At 41.9% G+C, this 15,808-nt stretch overlaps 1 protein-coding gene across 1 annotated transcript in view; it reads left to right on the top strand.

The window, feature by feature from the left end:
* The window catches only part of NAA16 (N(alpha)-acetyltransferase 16, NatA auxiliary subunit), a 468,335-nt gene that overhangs the window by 306,470 nt on the left and 146,057 nt on the right, over positions 1-15,808 (top strand). The window contains 1 exon segment of the mRNA XM_029602955.1: positions 6,227-6,355. Coding sequence (XP_029458815.1) covers positions 6,227-6,355 — 129 coding nt within the window.

The raw sequence follows: 15,808 nt of genomic DNA, 5'->3' as shown, positions 1-15,808 counted from the left end.
TAAGACAGGCTAAGAGAGAATTTGAAAAGAAGTTGACCATAAAGGCAAAAACTCACAGTAAAAACTTTTTAAAATATATCCGAAACAGTCTGTGAAGGGAGTCAGTTGGACCGTTAGATGATCGAGGGGTTAAAGGGGCAATTAGAGAAGATAAGGCCATCGCGGAAAGATTGTTATTTTTTTGCTTCAGTGTTTACTGAAGAGGATGTTGGGGAAATACCTGTATCAGAGAAGGTTTTCATGGGTAATGATTCAGATGGACTGAACCAAATCACCGTGAACCTAGAAGATGTGGTAGGCCTGATTGACAAACTGAAGAGTAGTAAATTACCTGGACAGATGGAATACACCCCAGGGTTCTGAAGGAACTCAAACATGAAATTTCAGACCTATTAGTAAAAATTTGTAACCTATCATTAAAATCAACCATTGTACCTGAAGACTGGAGGGTAGCTAATGTAACCCCAATATTTAAAAAGGCTCCAGGGGCGATCCGGGAAACTACAGACTGGTTAACCTGACTTCAGTGCCAGGAAAAATAGTGGAAAAGTGTTCTAAATATCAAAATCACAGAACATATAGGAAGACATGGTTTAATGGAACACAGTCAGCATGGCTTTTACCCAAGGCAAGTCTTGCCTCATAAATCTGCTTCACTTTTTTGAAGGAGTTAATAAACATGTAAATAAAGGTGAACCAGTAGATGTAGTATATTTGGATTTTCAGAAGGCGTTTGACAAAGTTCCTAATGAGAGGCTTCTAGGAAAAGTAAACAGTCATGGGATAGGTGGCGATGTCCTTTCGTGGATTACAAACTGGCTAAAAGACAGGAAACAGAGTAGGATTAAATGGACAATTTTAACAGTGGGAAGGAGTGGGCAGAGGAGTGCCTCAGGGATCTATATTGGGATTTCAATATATTTATAAATGATCTGGAAAGTAATACGACGAGTGAGGTATTCAAATTTGCAGATGATACAAAATTGTTCAGAGTAGTTAAATCACAAGCAGATTGTGATAAATTGCAGAAAGACTACCTGAGACTGGAAAATTGGGCATCCAAGTGGCAGATGAAATTTAATGTGGATAAGTGCAAGGTGAAGCATATAGGGAAAAATAACCCATGCTATAGTTACACTGTTAGGTTCCATATTAGGAGCTACCACCCAAGAAAGAGATCTAGGCGTCATAGTGGATAACACTTTGAAATCATCGGTTCAGTGTGCTGCGGCAGTCAAAAAAGCAAACAGAATGTTGGGAATTATTAGAAAGGGAATGGTGAATAAAACGGAAAATGTCATAATGCCTCTGTATCGCTCCATGGTGAGACCGCAACTTGAATACTGTGTACAATTCTGGTCGCCGCATCTCAAAAAAGATATAGTTGCGATGGAGAAGGTACAGAGAAGGGCGACCAAAATGATAAAGGGAATGGAACAGCTCCCCTATGAGGAAAGACTAAAGAGGTTAGGACTTTTCAGCTCGGAGAAGAGATGGCTGAGGGGAGATATGATAGAGGTGTTTAAAATCATGAGAGGTCTAGAATGGGTTAATGTGAATCAGTTATTTACTATTTTGGATAATAGAAAGACTAGGGGCACTCCATGAAGTTAGCATGTGGCACATTTAAAACTAATTGAAGAAAGTTCTTTTTCACTCAACGCACAATTAAACTCTGGAATTTGTTGCCAGAGGATGTGGTTAGTGCAGTTAGTGTAGCTGTGTTTAAAAAAAGGATTGGGTAAGTTCTTGGAGGAGAAATCCATTACTTGCTATTAATCAAGTTGACTTAGAAAATAGCCACTGCTATTACTAGCAACAGTAGCATGGAATAGACTTAGTTTTTGGGTTTTTGCCAGGTTCTTATGGTCTCGATTGGCCACTGTTGGAAACAGGATGATGGACTTGATGGACCCTTGATCTGACCCAGTATGGCATGTTATGTTCTTATTCAAGGATAGGAAAATACAGTGAAGAATAAGGAGGTCATTATTGAGATTTGTGACTGTAGAGAGTTCAGGCATATTTTGGGTATACTGTGTGGAAATAGTGGTTTGGACAATACAGAGAGTGGAGTGGTGCTGAAGAGTACAGGGAAAGAAAGGGGCGGAGCTCAATTCCCATACAGGGAGGAGGGGGCGGAAGCTCTGGGCACAGGATAAAGCATGGAATATGCAGAGTTTCTGTTCAGGAGAGGTAGAAAGGAATTAGGAGGACACTGAAAGTTTGTCTTCAGAGGTGATGTGCTCTCCCTGCGAAGTTAGCAATCTGATGTGGATCTGCTATGATCTCCGTGAGGAGATAGCAATCTGGTGTGAAAGCTCTGTAGAGAAAGCTGGCAGTTAGCAATCTGTCAGAAAGCTCTGTTAAAGCTGGTATTTAGCAATCTGTGGTTATTTAGAATAGTTGTGGGTGGATCCTTGGACCAGTGGCAGGTGAGCACGCCCTCGGGGGAAATCCCGAGAGGTACCACTGGTCAGGCTTAGTGTAGGAGACAGACACACACTAGTTAGTTTATTAGACAATATGGTAAACCACCAGAGGTGGCAGTAGTGAGCTGGAAACGCCTGGCTGGGCTGTAGTTCCCCAGGTATTGGAACAGCGATCCCAGGGTGGCTGAGCTGTAGAGAAACTAAAACAGTGAGTAGGCAGTATATGCAGAGTTCTGGAACAAGTCCTTGATGGTAACACTCACACAATAGTCTCTTAAGGCAGCCCAGGAGATGGTATGCATCGATGAGCGAGTACCTGTACCCAGGGAAAGCTCCGAGAGATAGATGGAAACTCACAAAGTTGTAAGCAGCGATGACTTCTTAGCAGAAGTGGTATTCAAGAGCAAGTCCAGGACGTAGGCCCTCAAGGAGCGAGTACCGGTTCTGGACTGTGACCTGCAAAGAAAAAGAGAGAGCGAGGCCCCCAAGGAGTGGGTACCTCTATAAGTCCGAGGAGGCAGAGTAGCTAGGGTCGCGGAGAGCAAATCCCATCCGCAGCAACCAGGAGGAAGCGAACCCCTTGCTAACTCGTCTATTAGCGAAAACTGAGACCTTAAATATCTGGAGCTGGTGACGTCATCTCAGAGGGACGCCCCTGAGGTTTGCGCCAACACTGGTACATCAGTCGGGCTGCGCGTTCACGCCCTTAGGATTCTGGTCAACATGGCGGCTTGCAGCGTCGAGCCGTTCCAGGAATGCCGGAGGAGGACGGCCTGGAGACGCCGCAGTAGCTAGCCTTCCGTCAACCCTGAAGGGAGTCGCCAACGAGGTAAGGTGGGCGGAGCAGAGATGTCTGACAGCGACGGACACAACAAGAGGGGAGCTTGGAAAGCTCATTAGTAGGTGATGGGGGCAGTACCACTGTAGAAAATATCAGGTTAGAGGCAGACTACTGGCAGAAACCTATTACACATTAGTAGCCAAGAGCTAAGACAATAAAGAAAATTAATATAATTGCAATAAGAACTATGTACATTATTTTCTTTCCCAAACCTCTGAGCCAGGCTCCAATACCTAGGAAATCCCAATCCCAAGAGCCTTATTGGGGAATATGAGCTTGACAGGAAAGTTCACGGAGTTTGGAGGAAACTTTGTATTTCTCTTGACTTATCAATAAAACCACAACAGGACATGTTAATACATTGACAGCCCCTCTCTTTTTCAGCTAGTAACATATCTGGTGCTTGTCAATTCTGCAAGACTGCTCCAGCAAGGGATAGTATCTGTTTGCTAAGTCTCTATTCCATTAGTGATTTCATTAACCAGGAATTCAACTATAGCTTATTACATATGCCTGGGTATAGCTCAGCTACTCTTGGGGAAATAGGGCTCTTGCAAAACTGTGGTATCTTGAGGGTCTGTCAGCAAGAGGAGGTTATTTGCAGACTGAAAATTATCACCGCCTCCTATCTGTTGCTTCAAGCCATCCTCGCATAGTTTGGATGGAGGCCAGATCTCTTCTTTACCTGTCATAGAACAGTTATGGGTAGGGGATGTAATGTTAGCTAAACAGAAGGCAATGAGTTTAGTTAATGAAATACATATGTGGGTATAGTACCATTATGAAAATTCTCTGAACTATTCCATATTTTAGACATAAACCTAGTACCGTTAGGATATATCATAAGTCTTGTTACATTTGAGTACAGTGATGTGCATATTTGTTTGTGTTCCTACCCATTGTGCACAAAGGCTTGCATCAGAGGCGAGGGTGTGCAATGGGAAATATCAACACTGCATTGTATTTGTAAGTGCAGAAGAATTTTTGTTCAGTGTCTCGAGTGAAATAAAATGGCCAATAGTTCTCTGTCCAGATTGCATGCATACCCTACAGTTAGGTTGAAGGAGTTGGGCCAGTTCATGGTCAAAGTAATATAAATATTTGCAAGATGTGGATTTGTTGGGATCTAAATCATACAAGGCAATAAGCTGAGGAGGAAGATTATTGTGCCCGGACACAACCCCAGGAACCCCACTCAGTGTCACTTCTCATCTCAATTATTTGTTTACTTCTTGGACTAGTCTATGCTGTCATCTGCTTCTCTTTCGGGTCGCTTCTTGGCCTAAGACAGGATTGCAGGTCTTTATTTGTGATGCATGGATCCAGGCTTTTTCCCTTTAACTTTTACTGGTGTTGGCATGGTGAGTAGAACTTGGGCCTCTCCCAGTGTGATTAGAGAGTGGATCCACAGAGAATGTTTCTGGTCAAAAGAGCATTACCAGGCTGTATTCTGTGTGCATTGTTAGCTCACGGTCTTGGCTTTGCAGCATTGACCTGTTGGGATGTCTTAGAAATGGCTTCAGTTAATACTTTACAATAAGAAATCATTGAGTTTGTTAATAGACAAATCACATTCAATCAGCTTTATGCCCAGAACTGGGGTATTTACATGGGGTGCCCAGTAACCACTTTGAATGAGCTCAGATAAATGGTTCTGGCTGCAGTACCCTAATACTGACTGCCAATAGAACCTCTAGCCAGGGTAACTCAGTTTCGTCTAAGCTTTAGCCAGCCTCATTTTATTAGAATAGTTCATTCCACTTGGCCAAAAGATTAGGGGGGTAGTGTGGGCAGTGAAGTCTGTGTTCCATACCTATTGCAGTAGTCACTTGCTCAATTACCTTATTATAAAGAAATTCAGGTCCTTGATAACACTTAATACATTCAGGTACATCCCACCTAGGTATATATTCAGCAAAATGTTTGTCATGGTGGCAGCTGTATTTGTGCATGTAGGATAAGCGTCAACCTATTTACTGAACCAGTCTACAATAACTAGACAATATTGTTATCCTTGGGCTTTTGGCATATGTATAAATCCACTTGCAATTACACAAAAGGGCCACATGGTGGCAGCGCAGCCTGCTGAAGAATATTAGTTCCAGAAGCAACATTTTGTGTTATACAAATTACCGTATACATTTCTCCCCAAATTTCACTACAGTCAGCCCAAATCCTGTTTTTTTCCACACCTTACAGAAAGATGAAAGCATCCCATTTTTTTCCCACTTGGTATGATATGTGGGAGCAAGATAAGATAAGGATTTGGGGGTAATTGGGCTGCCATCATAGTGGCACCAAACATCATCTGAGTATTATTTAGTTATTCATCTGGTACCACTTTTCATCATTTGAGGCAGGTTAGTAACGTCTCATGCCGTAAAAGAGGCAATGACTGCCATCATGAGGGGGGCTCACCTTGAGGGCAGCTTGTTTTGCATCAGCATAAATATTTCACCTTGACACTGGATCTTGTGTGTTCATATGAGCAGCACATTTAACAATAGCAGCAGAATCAGGAAGCAAGACAGTGCCCAGAAGTGCAGAGATGTGAGAGCCATGACGAATGGAGGTGCCTGCAGAACTGAGGAATCCTCTTTCTTTCCACAAGCTTCCAAAGTCATGGACCAGCAACCTCCTAGAGGTCTGGGTGATAAAGCATCCTCACAAAGGGATGAAGGTGTAAGGGGTGGTATTTGTATTGAATTAATACTTATGCATGCTTATGCTCATGAAGAGGTTTTTTGTAGATCTTTCCAGTCTGTCCATGAATGTTCATGTGATTTCAGGCTTGGATCTGTTGAGAAAATTGTTCTTCAAGAATTTAAACTACTGGTAAACCAGTGATTTCAGCAGTTGAGTTTATCCGTGGTTCTTTCCATGTTGCTGTAAGTTCAGATAGTAATAACTAGACTGCTTTCTTACTCCATAGTTCTCAATTTGTATTTTTCAGGAAGGGACTTCTGCAATGGAAAATCTCAATGAGATGCAATGCATGTGGTTCCAAACAGAGTGTGCCTCGGCTTATCAGAAGTTAGGGAAATATGGAGATGCCTTAAAGAAATGCCATGAAGTAGAAAGAGTAAGTACCAAATTGGAAATTGTCATTTTGGGGGGCCAATTTTCAGTACTTTGCAGGGTGGTGCAAAGGCAATGGGTACCTTATGCATGGATTTTGCACCAGTTCTCAAAGGGAAAGTACATATGTACTTTCAATTTGAAAATTTCCCAAGGAAAAAGACTCTGCAGAGATTTGTACCTGCTATTTCTTTGGATACTGTTTTTTTTGGCAAAATCCCATGTGGTTTTGAAACTGCAAAGCTACTTGCATTGTCATCTCCCCTAGCCTAACCCTGCCCTAGGAATTCCTCCACGAGAATGTAGGTAGAAATATGCATGTTGTGGAGCAATGTATGTACTTCCACCATATACAGGCTGGACAATTTTTAAATAGTCCTTAATCTGGGTAAGTAGCCATTTACACAGATAAGTAACTTTTTTAAATTGCCTTACCTATTTTTGAAATGCAGTCTTATTTACTCATAATAATTTTCTCTAACATTTTTTGAATTCACATTACATTAGACATCAAGCTCCTTCTTCAAAAGAGAATCTCTCCAGTTCTGCATTCATGGCAGAAAAAGGTGTTAAATGTTTGATTTTGGTGGTGTTTAACTCAGAAATCTTGATAGCATGTAATGATGCTCAGTTAATAATAATTTGTGTAAACCAAATTGAGCAATACATTCAAAACAATACGGTGATGCACCCCATTTAGATGTAATGTAAGTGCTTCGTGCTCTATTTGTTTTAGCTTTAAATAAATGCTTTACCGATCATTTTAGTGTTAAGGTATAAACTTTTAAAATCAAAATACTATATCTGTAAAGTTTGAGGGTTTTAAAAAACTTATTTAAATTGGTAACCAGTCAAACAATACCAAATAAGCTGTATTCATTCACAAAGTTGATACAATGAAGAAAAGTATGTAAATGATATAACTCTGCCGGGTATATACATACTACCAAGATAATGAAACTGTACCATCCTCATAATTATACAACAAGGTATATTCATGGTTCAACAACTTCACCACACTTCAATAAGAAAGAGAGTGTCTTTCAACCAAAAAGTACATTATTAAATTAAGAATGAACAGAACAAAAATTACAGAATTTACCCCAAACTGAGTTGTACAGCTGAAGAGCTGTTCAAAGAATGCGACAACTTCTCTATGCAGGCAACCTCAAACACCTGTGATTTCCATTTGATCAACGTGGGTATACCTTTCCATGATAGGTAAACAGTAAATATAGCTGCTAAAAGTAGCTGGCCAATCAAAGTTTTCAGTTTACTAGGTATGAGTTGGGAGTCCTAGCATCCCAGCAAGACCCATCTGAAGGAGGCAGAGAAGTCCACCTCCACTACCTGAGAAATCACATCAGTGATACAAGACCAAAATTCTTACACCCATGGACAAGCCCACCACATGTGCAGAAATGATCCCTGAATCCCACAACTCCTCCAACAGAAAGCAAAGTGAGAGGAATTAAATCTATGAAATAGCACAAGATACTGATACATTCTGTACAATAACCTAAACATTAGATCTGCCCTGCGTCTGCAGGTAGAACTATGATGAGCTCTCACCCATAGCTTCTCCCAATCATATTCATCTAGTTATAATAGTAACTCCTTATTCCATTTACCAATTACAAATCTAACTGTAGCATCAGACACCATCATAAGAACATAAGAAATTGCCATGCTGGGTCAGACCAAGGGTCCATCAAGCCCAGCATCCTGTTTCCAACAGAGACCAAACCAGGCCACAAGAACCTGGCAATTACCCAAACACTAAGAAGATCCCATGCTACTGATGCAATTAATAGCAGTGGCTATTCCCTAAGTAAACTTGATTAATAGCCATTAATGGACTTCTCCTCCAAGAACTTATCCAAACCTATTTTGAAACCAGCTACACTAACTGCACTAACCACCTCCTCTGGCAACAAATTCCAGAGCTTTATTGTGCATTGAGTGAAAAAGAATTTTCTCTGATTAGTCTTAAATGTGCTACTTGCTAACTTCATAGAATGCCCCCTAGTCCTTCTATTATTCGAAAGTATAAATAACCGAGTCACATCTACTCGTTCAAGACCTCTCATGATCTTAAAGACCTCTATCATATCCCCCCTCAGCCGTCTCTTCTCCAAGCTGAACAGTCCTAACCTCTTCAGCCTTTCCTCATAGGGGAGCTGTTCCATCCCCTTTATCATTTTGGTTACCCTTCTCTGTACCTTCTCCATCGCAACTATATCTTTTTTGAGATGCGGCGACCAGAATTGTACACAGTATTCAAGGTGCGGTCTCACCATGGAGCGATATAGAGGCATTATGAAATTTTCCGTTTTATTAACCATTCATTTCCTAATAATTCCTAACATTCTGTTTGCTTTTTTGACTGCTGCAGCACACTGAGTCGACTATTTTAAAGTATTAACCACTATGATGCCTAGATCTTTTTCCTGGGTGGTAGCTCCTAATATGGAACCTAACATCGTGTAACTACAGCAAGGGTTATTTTTCCCTATATGCAACACCTTGCACTTGTCCACATTAAATTTCATCTGCCATTTGGATGCCCAATCTTCCAGTCTTGCAAGGTCCTCCTGTAATGTGTCATAGTCTGCTTATGATTTAACTACTCTGAATAATTTTGTATCATCCGCAAATTTGATAACCTCACTCGTCGTATTCCTTTCCAGATCATTTATATATATATATATATATATATATTGAAAAGCACCGGTCCAAGTACAGATCCCTGAGGCACTCCACTGTTTACCTTTTTCCACTGAGAAAATTGACCATTTAATCCTACTCTCTGTTTCCTGTCTTTTAACCAGTTTGTAATCCACGAAAGGACATCGCCTCCTATCCCATGACTTTTTAGTTTTCGTAGAAGCCTCTCATGAGGGACTTTGTCAAACGCCTTCTGAAAATCCAAATAAACTACATCTACCGGTTCACCTTTATCCCCATGTTTATTAACCCCTTCAAAAAAATGAAGCAGATTTGTTAGGCAAGACTTCCCTTGGGTAAATCCATGTTGACTGTGTTCCATTAAATCATGTCTTTCTATATGCTCTACGATTTTGATCTTGAGAATAGTTTCCACTATTTTTCCCGTCACTGAAGTTAGGCTCACTGGTCTATAGTTACCCGGATTGCCCCTGGAGCCTTTTTTAAATATTGGGGTTACATTGGCCACCCTCCAGTCTTCAGGTACAATGGATGATTTTAATGATAGGTTACAAATTTTAACTAATAGATCAGAAATTTCATTTTTGAGTTCCTTCAGTACCCTAGGATGCATACCATCCAGTCCAGGTGATTTGCTACTCTTTAGTTTGTCAATCTGGCCTACTACATCTTCCAGGTTCACAGTGATTTGGTTCAGTTCGTCTGACTCATCACCCCTGAAAACCATCTCCGGAACTGGTATCTCCCCAACATCCTCAGTAAACACGGAAGCAAATAATTCATTTAGTCTTTCTGCAATGGCCTTATCTTCCCTAAGAGCCCCTTTAACCCCTCAGTCATCTAATGGTCCAACCGACTCCCTCACAGGTTTCTTGCTTTGGATATATTTTAAAAAGTTTTTATTATGAGTTTTTGCCTCTATGGCCAACTTCATTTCAAATTCTCTCTTTGCCTGTCTAATCAATGTTTTACACTTAACTTGACAATGCTTGTTTTATCCTATTTTCTTCAGATGGATCCTTCTTCCAATTTTTGAAGGATGGTTTTTTTTTGGCTAAAATAGCCTCTTTCACCTCACCTTTTAACCATGATGATAATCATTTTGCCTTCCTTCCACCTTTCTTAATGCGTGGAATACATATGGACTGCGCCTCTAGGATTGTATTTTTAAACAATGCCCAAGCCTGTTGAACACTTTTAACCTTTGCAGCTGCACCTTTCAATTTTTTCTAACTATTTTCTTCATTTTATCAAAGTTTCCCTTTTGAAAGTTTAGTGTTAGAGCTGCAGATTTACTTATTGTCCCTAATCCATTATATAGCATTGAGATTACCTTGTGTTTGCCCCCGGTCTATAAAGTGTGTATTCCACCTCATTCATTTTCCTGGGTACCCACCCCCGCCTCTGCTATTTTTCTAATGATTTTTTTCAGCTTCTTAAATATGGAGAGCAAAATTTTATACTTGCTCACAAGAAAATCAGATAGAACCATCTGGTCTGACGCCCAGATTTGTCCCAAGCTCCTAATTACATTATTCAATCATATAAAGAATTGTCGGATTATGACAAATTGGCAACGATAGCGATATCTTCATTGTCTTGAGGCCCAGCTTCTTTTGGAGCTGCCACCAAATTCCCAACATATGAGCTATCTTGGGGTATTCCCTGCTAGCTCTTCAGATGCTAGGATGAGAGGGGGAAGGCTTAACATCTGGGAAAGTTCTACACCTGCCAAAAAGGTCTGTTCAATAGCCATCCCCTTGTCCCACTGCAACCATTCCTGTACAGGCGCAAGTCTAGCTACCAAATAATACAGTTGCAAATTGGGCAAACCCATCCCTCCCTTAGAGGTGGGCAACCATAGAGTACTGATCTTTACCGTCACAGGCTTGCCAGCTCATATGAAACTTCCTAGGAGCCCATTTAATTCCCTAAAGATTCTGCTAGGAATGAGACTCGGAACATGCTGGAACAGATATGTTAGCCTGGGTAAGATAATCATTTTAATGATATTTATTCTCCCCGACCAGCTACTGGTATCTCACCCCAGGATTTCAAATCGGCTTGGATTTTAGTAATGATCGGGCTATAGTTCACTGAATACATCTCTTTGAGCTCCCTAGTAATATGAATCCGTACATATATGAAGCTGGAAGCTTGAAAACGAAAGGAGGTAAGACTAGAAAAGACAGTCAATCTGGGGCCCACAGGAAAAGACTTAGAATTGCCCAAGTTCAACTTGTAACCAGATGCCTTCCCAAACTTTTCCAATATGGACAAAATGGCTGGGACTATACAACCAGGATTTGTAATGAATAATAGGACGTCTGCATATAGTGCAATCTTGTGATGCTTGTCCTCAATGTTACAGTGTGACAGAGAAAGTCTGCCAAACCATTTGGGCCATGGGCTCGATCACCAAATTAAATAACAGGGGAGACAGGGGACAAACCCTGCTGAGTGCCCCTCAACACTGGAAACTTCGTTGAAGCATAGCTGTTGACCACTATGATCTGAGGTTTGATACAAGCAAGGCTTGAGTCCAGTTTATAAATTTAGGAGGAATTGAAATCTTTGCAGGACATGAAACATAAAAGGCCACAGAACACGATCGAAAGCCTTTTCTGCATCTAAGGAAAGAATATACTCAGAGACTCTGTGTCTTCAACCTCTGCCCATAATGTCAAATACCCACCTAGTATTAGCAGTTGGTACTCTGCCCTTGAAGAAACCTGATTGATCAGAATGTTCCAGAACTGGAATAAGCGACTCCATTCTTAGCTGCAGAATTATTTCCAGTATTTTGATGTCCACATTAATAAGTGAAATGAGTCTGTACAAGCTGCAGTTTATTTATTTATTTATTTATTTATTTAGCATTTTTCTATACCGACCTTCATGGTTAAATACCATATCAGATCGGTTTACATCGAACAGGGGTAGATAACTGAAACAGAAGGAACAACTTTTTTATAATCAAAGAGACAAAGAAACAAAAGTTACATTTAACAAGGACCGTAAACTTGGAAGCTTAGGCAGCTGGAAGAAAAAAAGGCCCAAAGAGGGTATTAAAATAAATTAAATACAAGAGTCATAATGGTATCCGGTCTAGTGTTAGTCCAATTATTAGGGGGAGTGCTACTGCAAATGAAGTAATTAGAGGAGGAGCGAGGTTCCATTGCTCGTGAGCGGATTAATCATCTAATGAGTGTCCGAGGGATCCGGGAAGGCTTGGCGGAACAGCCAGGTTTTGAGTTTTTTCTTAAATGTAAGTAGGCAAGGTTCCAGCCTAAGTTCTGCAGGGAGGTTGTTCCAGATGGCTGGGCCTGCTGTCGAAAAAGCCCGGTCCCTGGTTGAGATGAGGCGTGTGGCTTTGGTTGGAGGGGCTTGTAGCGTTCCTTTGTAGATTTCTCTCATTGGTCTGTTGGAGGTATGGAGTTTGAAGGGGATTTCAAGGTCGAGATGAAGGTGATTATGGATGGCTTTGTGTATTACTGTTAGTGATTTGTGTAGGACTCTGTGGTTGACTGGTAACCAGTGTAGGTTTAGTTTAGTAAGTCTGTGTCCTTTTTGGGTAGACGAATAATGTTAGCATCTAAAAGGTTGCCCATAGTTGTCTACCCACACATTATTGAAAAGATTGCTGAGCATGGGAGATAATGGGAGAAAACATTTTTACCATTTTTTCGGGTAACCGTTTGGGCCTGGACTCTTGCTAGAAGCATGAGCCATGACAGTTCTGTGCATCTCCTGCCTCCTGATGGGTCCTGCAAGCCCTTTCCTCTGCTCAGCAGTCAAGAATGGCAGCTGAACAGCACCTAAAAAAGGCATAAATCGTGGCAATGTTTGGTGTCTGCTCTGGAGTGTACAAGGTCTGGTAATAGTGCCTAAAGGCTTCCGAAATCTCCTGAGGCAAATACATTTTTCCAGATGTATGCTTTATCTTGCTTATAAAGGCTCTTTCTGACTTCCTCTAGATAAATTGAGTGAGCAGCTTACCCATCTTATTTCCATGCACACACAACCGTTGCTTAGAAAGGCAAAATGCCCTATCAGTCTCATCAACCTGCAGGAACTTGAGTTCTTCCTGTGCTAATCTCTAATTCTTATATATCTTATTACTACAGTAATGTTTGTGCTCCCATCCAACTCTTGAATTTTTACTTCTGACTCTGATTTGTATTTTCAGTTTATGGATGTAGTTGGTATAGGCAATGATATGTTCTCTCGCTACCACCTTGAAGATCTCCCATGCCAAAACCGGGGAATATTCAGCTAAAAGACTTCAGACTAGTCCTACAGTCCACTATTTTCACCAAAGTGGACTACTGCAACGCCCTGCTACTAGGCCTCCCATACTCCACCATCAAACCACTACAAACCCTTCAGAATGCCATGGCACGAATCCTTACTAATACACGTAAGAGAGAGCATATTACACCCATCCTAGTAGACCTACACTGGCTGCCCATCCACTTCCGCTCCCAATATAAAACCCTAATGATTCTTCACAACTCTCTCTACAAAAACAACTCCCCCTGGCTTAAGGAAATGCCCCACTTCCACCTCTCAACCCGCCACACAAGATCCACCTCTACTGGCACCCTCCACACACCCCCCCTCAAAACTGCCCGTCTTTCCACCACCAGAGAAAAGAGCCTTCACCATCGCAGGCCCTGCCCTCTGGAACTCCCTCCCCACACACCTCCGTCTTGAACCCTCACTACCCAATTTCAAAAAAGGCATCAAGACCTGGCTCTTCAGACAGGCCTACCCCGACACCAGCCCCCCGTAATCCACCCCCCCCCTGAAACCCCCCCTAGCCACACCCCTGCAACCCTCCCCTGACCCACCCTCCCCACCCTTACTCCCCCCCCCCACCCTACCTACCCCTCCGCTCCCCAGGCTCTTCTCTCCAATGTAACTCAAGTTAGAATGTACAGCCCCCTTTTAAATGATAAGTTAAATGTACAACCTATGTTAAATGCTAATTAAGCTATCTTTATAACCTCTTATAACCTTGTAAATAAGCCTCTATATATAGTGTAAATACTGTTACGTTCCTCTACTTTCTCAGCTGCTATCCTTCCTCCTTTACCTTCTCCCCTCTCTCCCCCCCCCTTTTTCACTCCTGTTCCATTACCCACCCCCTGTTTTTTGTAACTTTCATCCTTTTCAAGTTTATTGTAAACCGGCGCGATGTGCCCGCACGAACACCGGTATATTAGAAGCTGTTAAATAAATAAATAAAATGTAAAAATACAGGAAATCCGACACTATTTTATTCATTGAATCCTGAAATTTGGGTTGGCCCATCAGGGAGATATTCAACCACCATGCTTCTCTAGCCAAGGAAGCCCTGATGAGAGAAGAGCATGGAGATAGAGTGATGATTAGAGAGGGAACTTGACAACATATCACATGTGGAAACCTTACCCAACAATGATGCCAAGCATAGGAAATAGTCTATTCTACTGTACAATTTAAATCTCCCTGAGTAACAGGTATAATCCCTGCCTGTTGGATTTTGAACCCTCAGGGCATCCTGCAGGTTTTATTGAGTAACAATGTCCAACTGCTCCTTGGTCCTATCATACAGTTGGGTGTGCCCAGAGGACCTATCTCTGTCGGGGTCTATGCATGAATTCCTCTCCTCTGAACAAGATGAGTGGGCTGCCTTAGGAAAATATATTGATCCTAAAACAAAACAAAGAACAGCTCACATACCAATAAAATCCACAGCCCATGAGTCCTTAACTCCTTCTTTAACAATTATTTGTAAATTGAAACATTTAACACTGCTCTCTGTACACTGCATGTTTCCCACAACTAACCCACTCCTGCGCAAGGTAAAGGAGGTGGGATAGGACTCGGGACCTTCAATCCACACCTAGAAATTGTAAAATACCCATTTCCCAACTCACCCCAACCCTGAATTCAACACCACCCCCTCCCCCCCCCATTACCCTCCCCCAAATATCCCACATCCATATCCCATTAAACAAAGAGAAGGGCAACCAACAAAAACACCAACCCACCCACAACCCTTCATTCCCCCCCCCCCCCGGCAGGTTTCACGCATAGCAGCATAATGAGAATATTAAAAAAAAAAAAAATTTTTAAAAAGTGGAGTGTAAAAAAAAAAGTGCGTGCTGGTGGTTGGTACAGTAAAGTGTAGGTGCTCTGGGCACCAAGAGCTGTTAGTTAAAAAAAAAAAAAAAAAAAGGGGGGGGGGGGAGTTCCTAAACGAGTTGGGGCCAGGGCTGATAGCTAGGTAGTTAGGCTCCGTGTCCAGAGAGCAGTTAGTTAATTAAAAAAAAAAAAAATGAGGAAAGCAGAGTGCCCAGTAGTCAACATATCGGGATTGAACCAGGAGAACAGCACTCAAATTAAAAAAAAAAAAAAAAGGGGGGGGGCGAGTTCAAGACAGGAACTTGTGCGGCTACTGTTGTCATGAGAACAATACCAGACGCAAAAATGGCTTCTGGTTCAGCCCACAATACTCCCGCCAGCACCTTGGCAGCTGTCGAAGAGCAAGGATGCAGATTGCGTTCAAGAGCTTCGAAGGAGAAGTACATTGCCAAAAGCGCCAACACTGAAACCACTCCGAGAAGGTGCAGGAGACCTCTCGGCGAGGATAGCATATAAGAATGGCGAGCAGTCGGAGAAGAAGTCGTGGCGGACGAGGATCGAGTAGCGAGCTGACGGAACAGAGAGCGGGCACCTCAGTTGAACCACAAACGAGCGACACGATGTCAGCTGTCAGCCA

This window comes from Rhinatrema bivittatum, chromosome 5 (assembly GCF_901001135.1).
Source record: "Rhinatrema bivittatum chromosome 5, aRhiBiv1.1, whole genome shotgun sequence".
In the NCBI taxonomy this organism is placed as follows: Eukaryota; Metazoa; Chordata; class Amphibia; order Gymnophiona; family Rhinatrematidae; genus Rhinatrema; species Rhinatrema bivittatum.
The sequence above is the reverse complement of the archived record's forward strand: the minus strand, read 5'-3'. Positions and strand labels throughout refer to the sequence as shown.